The sequence below is a fragment of the Aedes albopictus genome, chromosome 2 (genome assembly GCF_035046485.1).
Source record: "Aedes albopictus strain Foshan chromosome 2, AalbF5, whole genome shotgun sequence".
Lineage (NCBI taxonomy): Eukaryota > Metazoa > Arthropoda > Insecta > Diptera > Culicidae > Aedes > Aedes albopictus.
Genome location: NC_085137.1, coordinates 271,026,967 through 271,044,853, shown reverse-complemented (window position 1 = coordinate 271,044,853; position 17,887 = coordinate 271,026,967). Strand labels below are relative to the sequence as shown.

The 17,887-nt window shown below is 39.9% G+C and overlaps 1 protein-coding gene across 4 annotated transcripts in view; it reads right to left on the bottom strand.

Annotated features, from left to right (window-relative positions):
* LOC109406001 (inactivation-no-after-potential D protein) overlaps window positions 1–17,887 on the bottom strand; it is a 1,280,913-nt gene that overhangs the window by 234,439 nt on the left and 1,028,587 nt on the right. For all 4 annotated transcript variants that reach the window (XM_062851786.1, XM_062851784.1, XM_062851787.1 and 1 more), the window contains exon 14: window positions 8,436–8,486. In XM_062851786.1, coding sequence (XP_062707770.1) covers window positions 8,436–8,486 — 51 coding nt within the window. The remainder of the gene's footprint in view (window positions 1–8,435; window positions 8,487–17,887) is intronic.

Here is a 17,887-nt window from a genome sequence, read left to right as displayed (position 1 = left end):
ACGCTATGTGAACCCATTGTGGTACGCTTTTGCGAGTATGACGATCCTATTCCCTTACCTGTCCTTTCCCATCTCCAATCCTTTTTCCTTCCCTTCTCCGTCAGGTAAATGATGAATAGGCTCGTGTTCATGGCGATGGCACAAATTTCCCAAATGGAGGAGAACGTGCCTCTAGAGCCGACCTACTGATACCTGATACCTGATGCTTCCTTTAACATCCACAATATCTCCTAAAAATCCCCAAAGTTCCCTAAATATCCCCAATATCTCCGAAAACCCCCAACGTTCCCTAAAAATCTACAACTTCTCCTAAAATGTCCAACTTGTTTCTTAGATTTCCCAAAGGCATAATTTCCCATTAAGACTCTCATGATTTCTAAATTTCTTTAACACCGTAAATATCTTCTTCAAATCACCAACGTTCCCTAAAAATCCCCAACTTCTCCTAAAATGTCAAGCTTGGTGTTTAGATTTCCCTAAGGCATTATTTCCCATAAAGACCATCATGATTCCTAAGTTTTATTTAACACTTTCAATATAAATTCCCAAACTTCTCCAAAAATGTCCAACTTGTCGCTTGAATTTCACAAAGGCATAATTTCCCATGAAAACCCTCATAATTCTAAAGTTTTCTTTAGCACCCTCAATATCTTCTTCAAATCTCCAAATTTCTCCAAAAATCCCAAAAGTTCTCCAATAATCTCCAATATTTCCTAAAAATCCCTAACTTCTCCTAAAATGTCCGACTTGATTCCTATGTTTCCTTCAACATCCTCACTATCTCCTAAAAACCCCCAACATTCGCTAAAAATCCCCAATATCTCCGAAAACCCCCAACGTTCCCTTAAAATCCACAACTTCTAAAATGTCCAACTTGTTGCTTAGATTTGGGAACGTTCAAAAATTACGTCCAACATTTGGGGGAGGGGGGGGGTCTAGAAAATTGTGACAGTACGTGTATTGGGTATAGGGAAATTGCGTGACAGAGGGGGGAAGGGGGGTCTAGAAATCCCGAAAAACGATGGACGTAATTTTTTAATCTTCCCTTTCCCTAAGGCATCATTTCCCATGAAGACTGTAATGATTTCTAAGTTTCTTTTAACATCCTCAATATCTCCTCAAAATCCCCAACTTCTCCTAAAATGTTCAACTTGTTGCTTAGATTTCCCTAAGGCGTCGTTTCCCATGAAGACTCTCGTAATTCCTAAGTTTCCATTAACATCCTCAATATCTCTTAAAAATCCCCAACGTTCCCTTAAAATCCCCAACTTCTCCTAAAATGTTCAACTTGTTGCTTAGATTTCCCTAAGGTATTGTTTCCCATGAAGACTCTCATAATTCCTAAGCTTTATTTAACACCCCCAACATCTTCTACGAACCCTTAACGTTCCCTAAAAATCCCCAACTTCTCCTAAAATGTCCAACTTGTTGCATAGATTTCCCTAAGGCAACATTTCCCATGAAGACTGTCATGATTCCTAAGTTTCCTTTAACATCCTCAATATCTCCTAAAAATTCCCAACGTTTCCTATAACACTCTCAATATCTCTCAAAAATCCTCAACGTTTCCTAAAAATCCCCAACTTATCCTAAAATGTCCAACTTGTTGCTTAGATTTCCCTAAGGCATCATTTCCCATGAAGACTCTCGTTATTCTCAAGTTTCCTTTAACACCCTCAATATCTCCAAAAAATCCTCAACGTTCCCTAAAAATCCCCAACTTCTCCTAAAATGTCCAACTTATTGCTTAGATTTCCCTAAGGCATCATTTCCCATGAAGACTCTCGTAATTCCTAAGTTTCCTTTAACATCCTCAATATCTCCTAAAAATCCCCAACGTTCCCTAAAAATCCCCAACTTCTCCTAAATGTCAAATTTGATGCTTAGATTTCCCTAAGGCATCATTTCCCATTAAGACCCTCATAATTCCTTAACTTCATTACACACCCTCAACATCCTCTTCGAACCCTCAACGTTCCCTAAAAATCCCCAACTTTTCCTAAAATGTCCAACTTGTTGGATTTCCTTAGATTTCCCTAAGTTATTATTTCCCATGAAGGCTCTCATAATTCCTAAGCTTCATTTAACACCCTCAACATCCTCTTCGAACCCTCAACGTTCCCTAAAAATCCCCAACTTCTCCTAAAATGTCCAATCTATTGCTTAGATTTCCCTAAGGCATCATTTCCCACGAAGACTCTCGTTATTCTCAAGTTTCCTTTAATACCCTCAATATCTCTCAAAAATCTCCAACGTTCCCTAAAAATCCCCAACTTCTCCTAAAATGTCCAACTTGTTGCTTAGATTTCCCTAAGGCATCATTTCCCATGAAGACTCTCATAATTCCTAAGCTTAATTTACCACCCTCAACATCCTCTTCGAACCCTCAACGTTCCCTAAAAATCCCCAACTTCTCCTAAAATGTCCAACTTATTGCTTTCCCTAAGGAATCATTTCCCATGAAGACTCTCGTAATTCTCAAGTTTCCTTTAACATCCTCAATTTCTCTCAAAAATCCCCAACGTTCCCTAAAAATCCAAAACTTCTCCTAAAATGTCCAACTTGTTGCTTAGATTTCCCTAAGGCATCATTTCCCATGAAGACTCTCACAATTCCTAAGTTTCTTATAACACTCTCAATATCTCTCAAAAATCCTCAACGTTCCCTAAAAATCCCCAACTTCTCCTAAAATGTCCAACTTGTTGCTTAGATTTCCCTAAGGCATCGTTTTCCATGAAGACTCTCGTTATTCTCAAGTTTCCTTTAACATCCTCAATATCTCTCAAAAATACCCAACGTTCCCTGAAAATCCCCAACTTCTCCTAAAATGTCCAACGCGTTGCTTAGATTTCCCTAAGTAATTATTTCCCATGAAGACTCTCATAATTCCTAAGTTTCTTATAACACTCTCAATATCTCTCAAAAATCCTCAACGTTCCCTAAAAATCCCCAACTTCTCCTAAAATGTCCAACTTGTTGCTTAGATTTCCCTAAGGCATCGTTTTCCATGAAGACTCTCGTTATTCTCAAGTTTCCTTCAACACCCTCAATATCTCTCAAAAATCCCCAACGTTTCCTGAAAATCCCCAACTTCTCCTAAAATGTCCAACTTGTTGCTTAGATTTCCCTAAGGCATCATTTCCCATGAAGACTCTCATAATTCCTAAGCTACATTTAACACCCTCAACATCCTCTTCGAACCCTCAACGTTCCCTGAAAATCCCCAACTTCTCTTAAAATGTCCAACTTAATGCTTAGATTACCCTAAGGCATCATTTCCCATGAAGACTCTCGTAATTCTCAAGTTTCCTTTAACACCCTCAATATCTCCAAAAAATCCCCAACATTGCCTAAAAATCCCCAACTTCTCCTAAAATGCCTAAGTTATTTCCCAGATTTCTTATGAGCATTTTTAACCTTGAAAACCTGCATGATTGGATCCATATTCTGGGATTTTTTTTCTGTATGTTTAACAGCTGAGCTGAGAAACAGGCTCTGTCCCAGTAGGGATGTTATGCCAGTAATAAGAAGAATAACGCTCCACATCAATCAATTAGTGCATTTGAAAATGCATTAAATAAGTGCATGCTCTAAACTGCCGCACGCATAGACCCCCCCATCTGAACGGCACCGCAGCACTCTCTAAAATAAAAACTTTCATTTTTGAGTAGCGCCCATGCCGCACAGGGACTGTGTTGGAAACACACATTTTTTTAAATTGCTCGTACGCTCACATTTTTGCAAAATATCAATATTTTTTGGTATTTGAAGGTGGTGGTTTATAAACCCAGTGAGGTTGCCATGTCGAAATTATTGCAAAATACATGCTCATGTGAGCGTACGAGCAATTTAAAAAAAAATGTGTGTATCCAACACAGTCATGTGCGGCATGGATGTTTACTAAAAATGTGCAGGCCGAACACATTTTTGAGCGTAGCCGTTTTTGCGTGCAGAGCTACGAGTGCGAAGGATTTAAATGGGTGCTCTTGTAAATACACTTTCGTCGACGCTTTCGCTCCGTCGCAAAATTAGTTAACTGCACGTCGCACTTAGTATGCGCAAATCCATACCCCGCCTCGAATTATTCCACAGGCGGAGATGTGACACGACGACGAGCGAGCTCGTTTTCTGTACGCGATAACAACACCAGCAGCTGTAGTCGTCCTCATGCCATGGAGCAACACCACATGAACGCACGAACGGATAGGGTGATGATCATTATTTTGGCATGGTGTTGATGCAATTCGGAGCGATATTTTCAAATTCATTTCCTAGCTAATCTACAAAAGATAGAGTTTTGCTGTCAAAGAAACATTTTTAGAGAACAAGTTCGTGCGTCTTTTGTAGAAGAACTTTTTTAACAGAAGTTTTGTTTTCATATTAAAATAATCAGAAATGTCTGAAAATAAGCTGTTTTTTTTCGATCATCTTTGCAATGTTTTGAAAATTTAGGCTATTTAGGCTATTTTTACAAAGTTTACGTCCAAGAGACTAAGATAGTAGAAGTCATTAGCTTTCAATTCGAGCGTTGACATTGATTGTACGATTTATGGTTTAGAAGATAGAGGATATCAAAGATGAGCAAAATTTAAAAATTTAAAATGTGATCAACTCACTTAGCAGTGATTTCCGACCCCATGTTCCTTGGGCACTTTTTCATAACTCATGGAGACCTATCTACCCTAAAAATATCTGCACTCCGGAAACAAACACCCTGTATAAATGGTTTGAAAGCTATCTGTGTGACAGAACCCAAAGGACTGCATTTAACGATTATGTTTCAAGTCCCTTGAACAATAATCTTGGTGTTCCACCGGGAAGTGTATTAGGGCCCATTTTATTTATTATGTACATTAATGACATGAAACGAGTCTTGCGATATTGTGATATAAACCTTTTTGAAGATGATACCATGCTATTCATTGCAGCTAAAAGTTTAGGCGAAGCCATATCCCATTTGAATGATGATTTGCGTTCTCTGAGTAGATGGTTAAAATACAAACAGTGTAAGTTGAACATAGATAAAACTAAATGCATGGTAATTTCGCGTAGCCGAGTAAATGAGAACGTCTCAGTTAAAATTGATGATGAGACACTTGAACGCGTTCGGGAGATTAAATATCTTGGCGTGATTATTGATGATAAATAGATTAAAATTTGACTCTCATATTGAAAATGTCATCAAGAAAATAGCCAAGAATTATGGAATTCTTTGCCGACTCAAAAACGATTTAACTATAGCTAGTAAGATACATTTGTATAAATCAATCATCTCTCCCCACATAGACTTCTGCTCTTCCATTTTGTTTTTAGCCAATGGAACACAAATATCGAGATTGCAGCGATTGCAAAATAAAATAATGCGTTTGATTTTGAGATGCAATAGATTCACATCCTCCTCTTTCTTATTGGATGCCCTACAGTGGCTATCAGTGAAGCAAAGAATTGTGTTTTTAACTTTGGTGTTCATTTTCAAGATTGTTAATGGATTGCTGCCTCGATATTTGTGTGATCGAATTGAAAGAGGAAATAACATTCATAGGTATAATACTAGAAACGCGGATGATGTAAGAACACCACATTTTTTAAACGGTGCTTCACAAAATTCCCTATTTTAAAAAGGTATTAATGTTTTCAATTCGATGCCTACACACATAAAACTAGCACCAACATTATCACGGTTCAAGAGACTATGTATTTCACACGTCAAAGCTGCCTTTTGAACAGCTACCCTGTCAAATTTTAAATACTTGACTAAATTTGTATCTTTACGAAGTTCCTGCAAACGGATATTTTTGTGTGAACAATTCTGTATAACCTTTTAATATTTATTGAGGCACCAATAAACTAAAATGTTCGCCTCGATGATGATGATGGAATTTTATTGTATTGACGTAATTCATTCTATTTTTTGTGTAGTCTACAAAAGTTTGAGTCTCGCGCGCGGTGACAGGTATAAATGACTCTTTTTGTATTTATTTATCATATGGAATATTTGTACTGTTGAAGGATTCTGTAGAGTAGTAGTGAGTTGTCTAGTTGAATGTCGGAATTTCTTGAGAATGAGAATATTGCCGACTGTTTTGACATCGCGCGAACGTTATCAATCCTCGCAATATTTTTGATTTTCTGATTTTTCATGATCACTAGTAATACTTGCAAACATCTGTAGTTGAGAGCATCAGTATTTTGAAATTTATGTTTTTGCTGTATAGTATGACAAATTATAAAGTTGTTTATATCTGTGAAAATAATCAGACCGTATTAAGTTTGGAAATATGATTACATTGTTTATAATTAATAATTATCTTAAAAATATATCGCCTAGCTCAAACCTTTGTAGGGGTATGTGGCGGGACCATCATCATCATCATCATGAAGGAGCAGATGCTTGGAATTTCTGAGCGCTTCGTCGTGAACCTGGTTGCGACAGCGTTAGACAGCCGAACCCGAATGGAGTGGGAAGCAACCGTGCCCCACAAGCAACTACCAACCTACAAGGACACGATGGACTTCTTGAAGAAGCGCTGCTCTATCCTTGAGCGGTGTGAAGAAGCGACTACGAAGCCTACCTCGAAGCCGTATCCAGCGAAGAGATACGAGCATCGACACTCCAGGCGTTCCGGAAGAAGGAACTGGCCGATCATCCCTGGCATTCCGAGCAGGAATTGGCCGTCCCAACAGGGATTCTCCAACCGAGAGAATTGCCCTCGTCATCCAGTGTCCGTGATCGGACAAAATTCAGAATAAAAAAAATATCGAAAAAGCAATAAAAATTCAAAAAATTCAATAATAAATGACGAAATTACCCGCCTCAGTTCCTCAATCCTCTATGCGGCTTCGCCGCATGGTCTGCATAATTTTTTGGCTCAAAATGCATTTACGTTTATTGCTCGTTTTTTGACATTTATTGATAATTATTTTTTTTTGTTTATTGCACTTTTTGAATTATTTATTGCTTTTTCGATATCTTTTATTGTGATTTTTCTAATTTATTATGGAAAAATACAATTTATTTATGACAAATTCAGAGGTTTTTGGTGGGAAAATTGACTTTTTTATTGCTCAAAAATCAATTATTTATGGAAACTTTTGATTTATCTATGCATTTTTTTTATTTGTTTATGAAAATTTTGTTATTTATTACTGCTTACACCCCTGTTTCTTCACTGGGACTTTTGGAATTATTTATGAAGAATGATCACTTTCTTATGAGTCGTTAACCTTCACGTACCCGCCCCTTAACATCTCATTTTCAAAATGCTGGCATTTCGTCAATTTTAATCCAATTTTTTTAAAGTCGCCCTCAATCGATCATAAATTGGTGCAAGTTGTTTACACCCAAGTGGCCATGCAATATCCGGAACCATTTCGGCGATATTCCGGATTGTACTGGGGTCAGGGAGGGTGCCGAAATGGCCAAAATTGATTATTTCGTGTGTTATTGTGTTTGCGCCATCGATTTTCAGCTGCATTTTCAATGCGAACAATAAAACACAACTGCGATAATCAGATTTGAACAAGTTGACCCATCCGGATCACCGTGACAGGTTCCGCGGGGGCCTCATTGCGGACACTTCTAGTTTTCATCCAAAACTTGTCGTGCGACATATCAAACTTCATGATTTCGAATGACTGAGCCAAAAACGATACCCTGAAGTCTGTATCAACTAATATGGTCCCCCCGAAACATCTAGCATAGGTTCCACAGGGTTGACATCGGGGACATTTATGGTTTGCAACCATAACATGCCGTGCGACGTATCAAACTTCATGATTTCAAGAGAATGGGGCAGAAAAAAATGGCTGAAGTATATAGCAACTGATGTGGTCGCTCCGGAACACCTGAAACAGGTTCCGTGGGGGCCTCCCAAACACAATAATACACGAAATAATCACTTTTAGCTATTTGACAGAACATACACCTCCCCCACCCCCTGACCCCAGTACAATCCGGAGTATCTCCGGAATACTTCCGGATATTACATGACCACTTGAGTGTAACAAACTAGCACCAATTTATGATCGATTAATGGCGACTTCAAAAAAATCGGATGAAAATTGACGAAATGCCAGCATTTTCAAAATGAGTTGTTGAGGGGCGGGTATGTGAAGGTTAATATTTTAGCCTACCCATCTTCAGCATAGTACTTCCCTTCTTATCCTTCTTAAGACGCAGATGGTAAGCGCTATTTGTTTTGTTTTTGTTAATTTTGCTTGGAGTGAGAACACAAGATATCAAAACAACGAATGCAATCGGTGCCCAAATCGTCTGTTTTTTAAAATATGGTATTAATTTAAACCTTCGAGGCAAAGGCTCATAATCACTTTGGTGCAAAATTGACGTTGAAATGACATTTGGTCGTTGAATTGAGCAACGAGCCAAACATTATTTAATATGTATTTGAATATATGTACTACATCATATAACTTACCTTTTTAATGGAAACTATCCGAACATTCTTGTATGTTGAAAATATTTCATCCTGCGAATAAAGTAATTGAAAATAAGTCCATTTAATTAGTAATGAAATGAGATATTAACCTTCCTTTGTCACTATAAAAAAATGCACATACGAACTTGGGACCAGACGGAATCGCAAATTCAAGTTGGAATCCCAAGTTCCAGTTGTAAGTTTAGATTCCAGCCCAAAAGCCGTATTCAAAGTGATAGAATTTTTGTGTCATAAATAATTATGCTCCAAATAAGTTCTTCTTAAAATTTATGGAACACAATGTTTCATAGAATCCTTTTGGAAAATTCATATTAGACACATTCTACCGTGTCGTTAGAACGTTTTGTCGCCTTTTCTGTCAGATTTTCTACTATAAAATCAACTGTAAGTTTTCGTTGGGAAAGAATGTTAAGAATGGCAATGAGTAGCCTGACGTTAAAACGTTGTAACGTCACGCTACTAAATCCCATTTTTAACATACTTTTCTAATGAAAACTAACTGTAACACAGATTAAATTTATTTGAAATTTTACAAGGAATCCGAATATGCAAAAATATTTGAGAGTGTACGGTCGAATTCACAAGTTATAATGGAAAATCTGACAGAAAAGGCGTCAAAACGTTGTAACGTCACGGTAAAATGTGTCATTCGTATCAGCCATGCCAGGGAGGTCTTCCTCATTTCCCAATCCATGTAACATGTCAAGTTTTATGCTGCTCTATTAGAGATTTTCATAGCGGCAGCCAATTAAACGTTCCATTATAAATTAAAAAAAAAAAAATCCATAAATAATTCGAAAATTGCCAATAAATGAATAGGGGTGGAAGTAATAATAGAGCATGGGATGACCGTACAATTCGTATTTGCTACTCCGTCACATTAAAAACACCACCCCCGGCGAAAACTGGCGCTCGAGCCTAGCTATTTAGCACTGTAGTTGGAGGAAATGCCAATGCAGCACCCGTAGCTTCAGGGAAGGTAAGCCCAGCTCCCTGGGTTAGTGGGTTGGTGTCAGGCCCTGCGAGCCAGCCGTAAAAAAGACTAGCGCCGGAAAATCAACAAGAGAAGAATGCGAACCGATACCAATGGCGACGACCACAGCGACGAAAAGGGACTTGCGATTGGAAGCTCGGTACGTGGAACTGCAGATCTCTCAACTTCATCGGGAGCACCCGCATACTCACCGATCTACTGAAGGACCGCGGGTTCGGCATCGTAGCGCTGCAGGAGGTGTGTTGGACAGGATCTATGGTGCGAACGTTTAGAGGTAACCATACCATCTACCAGAGCTGCGGCAACACACGCGAGCTGGGAACAGCTTTCATCGTGATGGGTGATATGCAGAGGCGCGTGATCGGTTGGTGGCCGATCGACGAAAGAATGTGCAGGTTGAGGATCAAGGGCCGATTCTTCAACATTAGCATAATAAACGTGCACAGCCCTCACTCCGGAAGCACTGATGATGACAAAGACGCATTTTACGCGCACCTCGAACGCGAGTACGACCGCTGCCCAAACCACGACGTCAAGATCATCATAGGGGATCTAAACGCTCAGGTAGGCCAGGAGGAGGAATTCAGACCGACGATTGGAAAGTTCAGCGCCCACCAGCTGACGAACGAAAATGGCCTACGCCTCATCGATTTCGCCGCCTCCAAGAACATGGCCATTCGTAGCACCTTCTTCCAGCACAGCCTCCCGTATCGTTACACCTGGATATCACCACAACAAACGGAATCGCAAATCGACCACGTTCTGATTGATGGACGACACTTCTCCGATATTATCGACGTCAGGACCTATCGTGGCGCTAATATCGACTCCGATCACTACCTGGTGATGGTTAAACTGCGCCCAAAACTCTCCATTATTAACAATGTACATTACCGGCAGCCGCCCCGGTACGATCTAGAGCGACTGAAACAACCGGATGTCGCCACCGCATACGCGCAGAATCTCGAGGCAGCGTTGTTGGACGAGGGTGTGCTCGATGTGGCCCCTCTAGAGGACTGCTGGAGTACAGTGAAAGCAGCCATCAACAACGCAGCCTCTGGAGGAGAAGGATGCAGCGCGGGCGGTAATGCTGCAGCATGGAACCCGACAGAATGTGGAGCGATACAGACAGAAGCGGAAGCAGCAGACCCGTCTCTTCCGGGAGAAAAAGCGCCGCCTGGAAGAAGCGGAGTGCAAGGAAATGGAACTGCTGTGCCGTTCACAGGAAACACGCAAGTTCTACCAGAAGCTCAACGCATCCCGCAAAGGCTACGTGCCGCAAGCCGAAATATACAGGGATAAGGAAGGGAGCCTCCTGACGGACAAACGTGAGATGATCGAAAGGTGGAAGCAGCACTTCGACGAGCACCTGAATGGCGAAGAGAATGTAGGCACGAAGGGCCAAGGCAGCGGAGGAAATGACTATGTTGGTGCAGCAGAGGACGGGAACGATCCAACTCCCACGCTGAGGGAAGTTAAGGATGCCATCCACCAGCTCAAAAACAACAGAGCGGCTGGTAAGGACGGTATCGCAGCAGAACTCATCAAGATGGGCCCGGAAAAGTTGGCCACCTGTCTGCACCAGTTAGTAGTCAAGATCTGGGAAACCGAACAGCTACCGGAGGAGTGGAAGGAAGAGATAATCTGTCCCATCCACAAGAAAGACGACAAGTTAATGTGTGAGAACTTTCGAGCGATCACCGTTTTGAATGCCGCCTACAAAGTGCTATCCCAGATCATCTTCCGTCGTCTTTCATCTGAAGTAAATGAGTTCGTGGGAAGTTACCAAGCCGGGTTCATCGACGGCCGGTCGACAACGGACCAGATCTTCACCGTACGGCAAATCCTCCAGAAATGCCGTGAATACCAGGTCCCAACGCATCACCTGTTCATCGACTTCAAAGCGGCATACGACAGTATCGACCGCACAGAGCTATGGAAAATTATGGACGAGAACAGCTTTCCCGGGAAGCTGACTAGACTGATAAGAGCAACGATGGACGGTGTGCAGAACAGCGTAAGGATTTCGGGTGAGCTATCCAGTTCATTTGAATCTCGCCGGGGACTACGACAAGGTGATCTACTTTCCTGCCTACTAATCAACATCGCCCTGGAAGGTGTTATGCGACGAGTCGGGCTCAACAGCCGGGGTACGATCTTCACGAAATCCAGCCAATTTGTCTGTTTTGCGGATGACATGGATATTATTGCCAGAACATTTGGAACGGTGGCAGAACTGTACACCCGCCTGAAACGTGAAGCAGCAAAGGTCGGACTGGTGGTGAATGCGGCTAAGACAAAGTACATGCTGGTAGGTGGGACTGAGCGAGACAGGACAAGCCTTGGCAGCAATGTTACGATAGACGGAGATACTTTCGAGGTGGTAGAAGAATTCGTCTACCTCGGTTCCTTGCTAACGGCTGACAATAACGTGAGCCGTGAAATACGAAGGCGCATCATCAGAGGAAGTCGTGCCTACTATGAGCTCCAGAAGAAACTGCGGTCAAAAAAGATTCGACCCCGCACCAAATCTACCATGTACAAGACGTTAATAAGACCGGTGGTTCTCTACGGACACGAGACATGGACGATGCTCGAGGAGGACCTGCAAGCACTCGGAGTTTTCGAGCGACGGGTGCTAAGGACGATCTTCGGCGGTGTGCAGGAGAGCGGTGTGTGGCGGAGAAGGATGAACCACGAGCTTTCTGCACTTTACGGCGAACACAGTATCCAGAAAGTGGCCAAAGCTGGAAGGAAACGGTGGGCAGGGCATGTTGCAAGAATGCCGGACAACAACCCTGCAAAGTTGGTGTTTGCTAACCATCCGGTTGGTACAAGAAGGCGTGGAGCGCAGAGAGCACGATGGGCGGACCAGGTGGAGCGTGATCTGGCGAGTGTTGGGCGTGACCGAGGATGGAGAGCTGCAGCTGCAAATCGAGTATTATGGCGGCAAATTGTTGATTCAGTATTATCATGAAATTGATGTGAATTAAATAAATGAAAAAAAAAACTCCGTCACTGACCAGAACAGTCAACATTGCAAGGGCATAAAAAGGATGGGGCCTGGGTGAAGCTTACCATCCTCAATGTGCAATTTTGAAGGTTCAAAACTTTATATTGTCAGTACCGGCGCCGGCCACGTCCTTACGCTCATCGGGGAAGGGAGGGAATGTTAGTGTGACATCCGTTGCTACTAGAGACCGTGTGTACCTCGGCATCCCCACGGTTGTCACTGGAAGGATGTTTGTTAGTGGGAAGGGATAGAAAGTTACATAGATCTGGATTCACAATGGTAAGTGATGTGAGTTATGCAACCCTTAATATGATTGAGTCTTCCGCCAGCCAGCTGTCGGAAGAGTACAATAATTTTATTGTATGTTTGTGTATTCATTTTAATTATATACCGGGTATGAATAATTTTTGGATCACGCTTATATCGGATCTACTCGTAATAACGCACGTTCTAAGCTTATCGTTTCTCAGTCAGAAAATAACTGTATGCAATTCCATTTAGTGCCAATGCTGAAAAATCGAAACCTGCGCCGTAGCTTTACGAGAACACTGGACAACTAAATAACTAAAATCGTTGCTTTTGAGTTTCACCTATGTTCTTGTATTACTTTTTCCGCGTTCCCGTGTTAATAAGACCGTTGCACATATTAATTATCCGCGAATGTTCGCAACGCGTAATATAAGTTAAAGATGTGAAGAACAAAAAGAAATCGTAAGTGTTCGAAAACAGCTGTCACGAAAAGTTTTCGGTTGTGCCACTGGGCGTTGCATGCTAGTCCGTTGTCTAGTGTCGTGCTTCCTTCAAAGAGCGAATAGCTCACTGGAAGTACTAAACGTATCCGTGTCTTTAAAAAAAATAAAATAAGTATATATATATATATATATATATATATATATATATATATATATATATATATATATATATATATATATATATATATATATATATATATATATATATATATGTATATATATATATATACATATATATTAATATAATAAAAAAAAATTAAAAATAAATGGATAAACAGTGTAAAAAAGTACACCAAATCTTGATCCAGGAATGTTCCTGCTTTTAAATACATAAGTGACCCGATTTTGTCAGCCCCTGTTCGAAACACATATTTTGCTCTCTGCAAAAACTTAAATAGTTTTTCAAACTTTTTATCACTGTATGTTCGGCATCTCAGTTGTAGGTTGATGATAAACAATAATATATTAATTGAAATTGGACTGTAAGATAATGAGAGCAAAAAGTTTGTCGCAAAACGGGGCTGACAAAATCGGGTCCTTACTGTAAACCATGCTGGAAAATAACAAGATCGAAACTTGATATGGTAGATCTTACACCGTAACGCACCATTCTAAGGTGATCTACCCACGCTACGGGTTTGAATAGAGGTGAAAGTAATAGTAAACTACAAAATTTCTGTAATTCTGTAATCTCAACGCATCCTCTGGCCCCGTTGCCTATCCGCGTTTTCCCTCCGCTGAGCGATACGTCTACCTGACGGAGTACGACGATGTTACAAACTCTGGACTTAATGAAAAGTGAGTTTCTAATACCGTTGGTCTAGCCTTCTAGAACCTAGAGCTTCGGCCTAAATGTCCGATCCTTAGGAGAGGACGCCGTGTACTGCGTTGATAAAACGGTTGATTAATTACGCCCTGCTGTTTCTAGATCCGTGGCGTTCTGCAATGTTATAACTATTTGATAATCTTCTTATCATATTTTCACTGGATACGACTGAGGTTATGTACTGTTACGGTTTGGATTCGCAGTCTTGAGGGGAATGGAAAACACTAGTTTTTGATTATTCCCGTTTCGGTCCATTTGGGACCTTTTTCTAGGGTTCTAAAAGTTTAATACAAGGTTACAATAAGTTATAATACATTTAACATTTAGAAAAGACATTTACCAATCTTTATGGTTTTCTGGTCAAAAATAGTTTTGCTAAACCCGAAAAGTCATACGTTCGTCTTGGTCTGGATCGGGAGATTAAGGGTTTAAATTCATTGCGTTAAGTTCATCATTCCACATTTTACTCACTTAGTTCAGTCCGGTCGAGTATGTACCATCGTGATGTGGACAAACTGTTTCTTCTCCAGCGGTCTGGAATCCGGGTTCTATCTTCGCGATCTTCCACCATTACTGTTCGTATGCTATTTCTTTTTCGTGTGTTATACCATGTTCATTTCGTCTTATTTTAGTGTGTGTCTCGTCTATCTACAGGGTGTGGCCAAAATGTTTGGGATAGGCAACTTAATTTTCTCTCACAAAAAGTTCAACAAGCTATAACTTTTCATAGAGTGCATAAAAAAATCTCAAATTTTTACTGTTTGTCAAACTATTATGTGTGCATAATTGGTACAAATTTGGGCTCGATTGATTAATATTTCGCAAAGTTAGAACCGTTCGGGTAAAACACTATTTTTCAGGAAACTCATTTTTGAGGTGTCATATCTCGGAAACCAGTGAACCGAATCGAATGAAATTTTGAACATACGCTAACAATATGTAAAGGCTTCACAAACTATTAAAACATCGGTACTTTTTAAACGTTGAAAAAAGTTATCATGGATTGACACTTTTTGGATTTTTCTCGAAAAAATGTCATTTTTTTACATCAATGTCAATAAATTTTAGTGTTGATATCCAAAGATTTTCCACTTCTGTTCTCAAGTTATCTCTAATCAGATATATTAGAGCCTATTTAGATTGAAGGAAGAACATATTTAGTAATTTTTGTGTGATATTGTAAATTTGACTTATTTTCCTATATAGGGGTAAAAATTTCAATCCGGTATAACTTAATTTGCCGTGAGAAAATATTTTATTTTATAACGTCGTATTAAGTATCAATATATTGTTGATAAACGATAAAAAATTCATTCAATTCGGTTCACTGGTTTCCGAGATATGACAGTTCAAAAATGAGTTGTCTAAATAATAGTGTTTTATCCGAATGGTTCTAACTTCGCGAAAAATTATTCAATCGAGCCCAAATTTGTACCAATGATACACATATAATAGGTTGACAAACAGTCAAAATTTGAGATTTTTTGATGCACTCTATGAAAAGTTACAGCATGTTGAATTTTTTTGTGGGAGAAAAAAAGTTGCCTATCCCAAACATTTTGGCCATCCCCTGTACTTCTTATCATAACTTGTTCTGATAACCTAGTTATTACAAGCCGAGCAGTCGGCACTGAAAAGTCACAGGTTGACCAATTTATCAAAAGATGAGCTTATGGTACTAGAACTAATTGAACTTAGCTAGTCTTGCTTTGAAGCTCCGTAAACGTCAAGTTTTGTTTCCTAGTAATCATCTAATTTTACTAAAACGCACGTAATCCAACTTGTAATTGTTAAAAATGAATATAATTATAAAAAAGTGGATTGACGTAGTTTATAAAAGCCGGACTAAAAACAGCAGATGCGATTCGTCAAGAGGTCATCCATAGATCAGTCATGTGAAACAATGGGGCGGACAAGATTTGTGAATTCTTGCAATTATTAATTTGTATTACTACTGATAGAAGGAGGAAATAAGAGTTAAAGAATACTAGCTCGATTGTGGATGATCTCTTGCGGCTGAAAAAAAAGGCTGATGAACATTAGTTGGTTTGACCCTTCCCTCACACGACTGGTATGATTATTTATTGGTGGGCTTCGAGACCGTGCGGCTAGAGGCGCGAGTCATCTAGGCGTTTCGTAAGCCTCGGAGTGTGCCGATTGGAAAATCAGGAAGTATGCTGGAAATGACGAAGGAATGAGACTCAACGAATTTTTGGAATGTGTTCACCATTACGCTGAGTCAGAACAAATGACCGAGGCAGAACTGTTTAGCTCGGCAATGCATTTGTTCACCGGTAACGCGTTGCACAGTGGCCGGAAGCCGGACAAAACCTCGAAAATCGACTTCAATATTCTATTTTTCTAATATTTTTCTTCCATTATAGATACTTAAACTAAGAAAACCCCAAATTTTCAAGAGATTTGGTCGAAAATTTAGTCATGTAGATTTTTTCAAAGTTGAAGTTTTATGTGCTACAATATTAGTATTTATTGTCTTTATTCTACGAGCTTCCTTCATAATAATAATAATAACGAGTTCGTTGTAAAAGTTTGGAAGACTTGAATAATGTGACAATACTTTTTTGTGTTTTTGGGTATAAATAACCATTACATTTCAGGGATTGTTTGGAATTCAATCACAAATTTTTTATGTTTTTACAATATGCAAACATATTGACTTTTATAAAATTTTGAAGAAAAACTTCGTATTAAAGAGATCCTGTACTTGTTTTGGAAATATCAGAAAACGACGCCGTATTCCGGATCTGACGTGCAATTTTGTCTAGTTTTTGCCTATATAGGTCACCGTTTGCGCATTTTTGCGCTAAGCGCGAATTTTTTTTTCTAGCAGGTCACAATGGAGCCGCATGGTTGTGGAGGAAGTTGTATTGTTTGAAGTGTAAACTTTATCTTAACATAGTTTAAATTGACTTCAGAATACTAACAATTTAGTGTAATTTTCATTCTTGTAAGAGACTTTCACCAAGTCAGATGGTCATAAGGGGGGGGGGGGGCTTGTCTGATAATGTAATAATGTAATGGCCACAGCTTTAACATTTAATTATTATTATTTTTTTTAATATTATTTTATTTTTTGACAGAAAAACACAAGAAGGTGGGTGCTCCAGTTTAAAACAGTAAGCTGGAGAGGAAAGGAGTGATGACTAAGTATGAATAAGCCTTAATTTTCTTAGACACTACCCACATGTTGCTTCACCAGATACAACTAACTCTTTTAACCTTCAAAATAAAAGTGTATAATGCGCCACCGAGACTCAATTGATTTTTTCCTAAGTTTCATTACCACCCTTATGTTTTTTTTTGTATTTGAACAACCCTACCCTGTGCGTTTTCCAGAACTTTTACCACTACATGCACGCACAGCCACTTTGTAACGACCAGTAGAGAATAAAGTTAGTTCATTGTAAGAAGTCAAAGATACGGGCGTTTTCTTGATTTTCTCCGTCCGAGTTCCGCGAGTATTTCCACCGCGAGTTGCACCTGAAAGTTTGGAGTGTCCGCCGAAACATATCGAAGGCCGGATCCGTTTTGTGATTCGGAGTCGGTAAAACTCCTACATTCTACATGGTCCTTCTGACCCGGATTTCGAATCCGCATTTTGCCGAACTCGCGTAGTGATAAGTGAAAATCGCCAACGATTGGCTTGCATCCGTTGAGCGGTGCAGTGAATTGCGCAGCGCCTGCTGTTAAATGGTGTGAAGGGGCCCGAAAGTGATTAAATTTGCATACCGACAACGAAAAGCGATAATCGTAGTGTGAAAATTGTTGAAACGGGCCACTGAAAGAAAACGTGCTTTGTGACGCCATCTTGAAAAATCGGAGCAA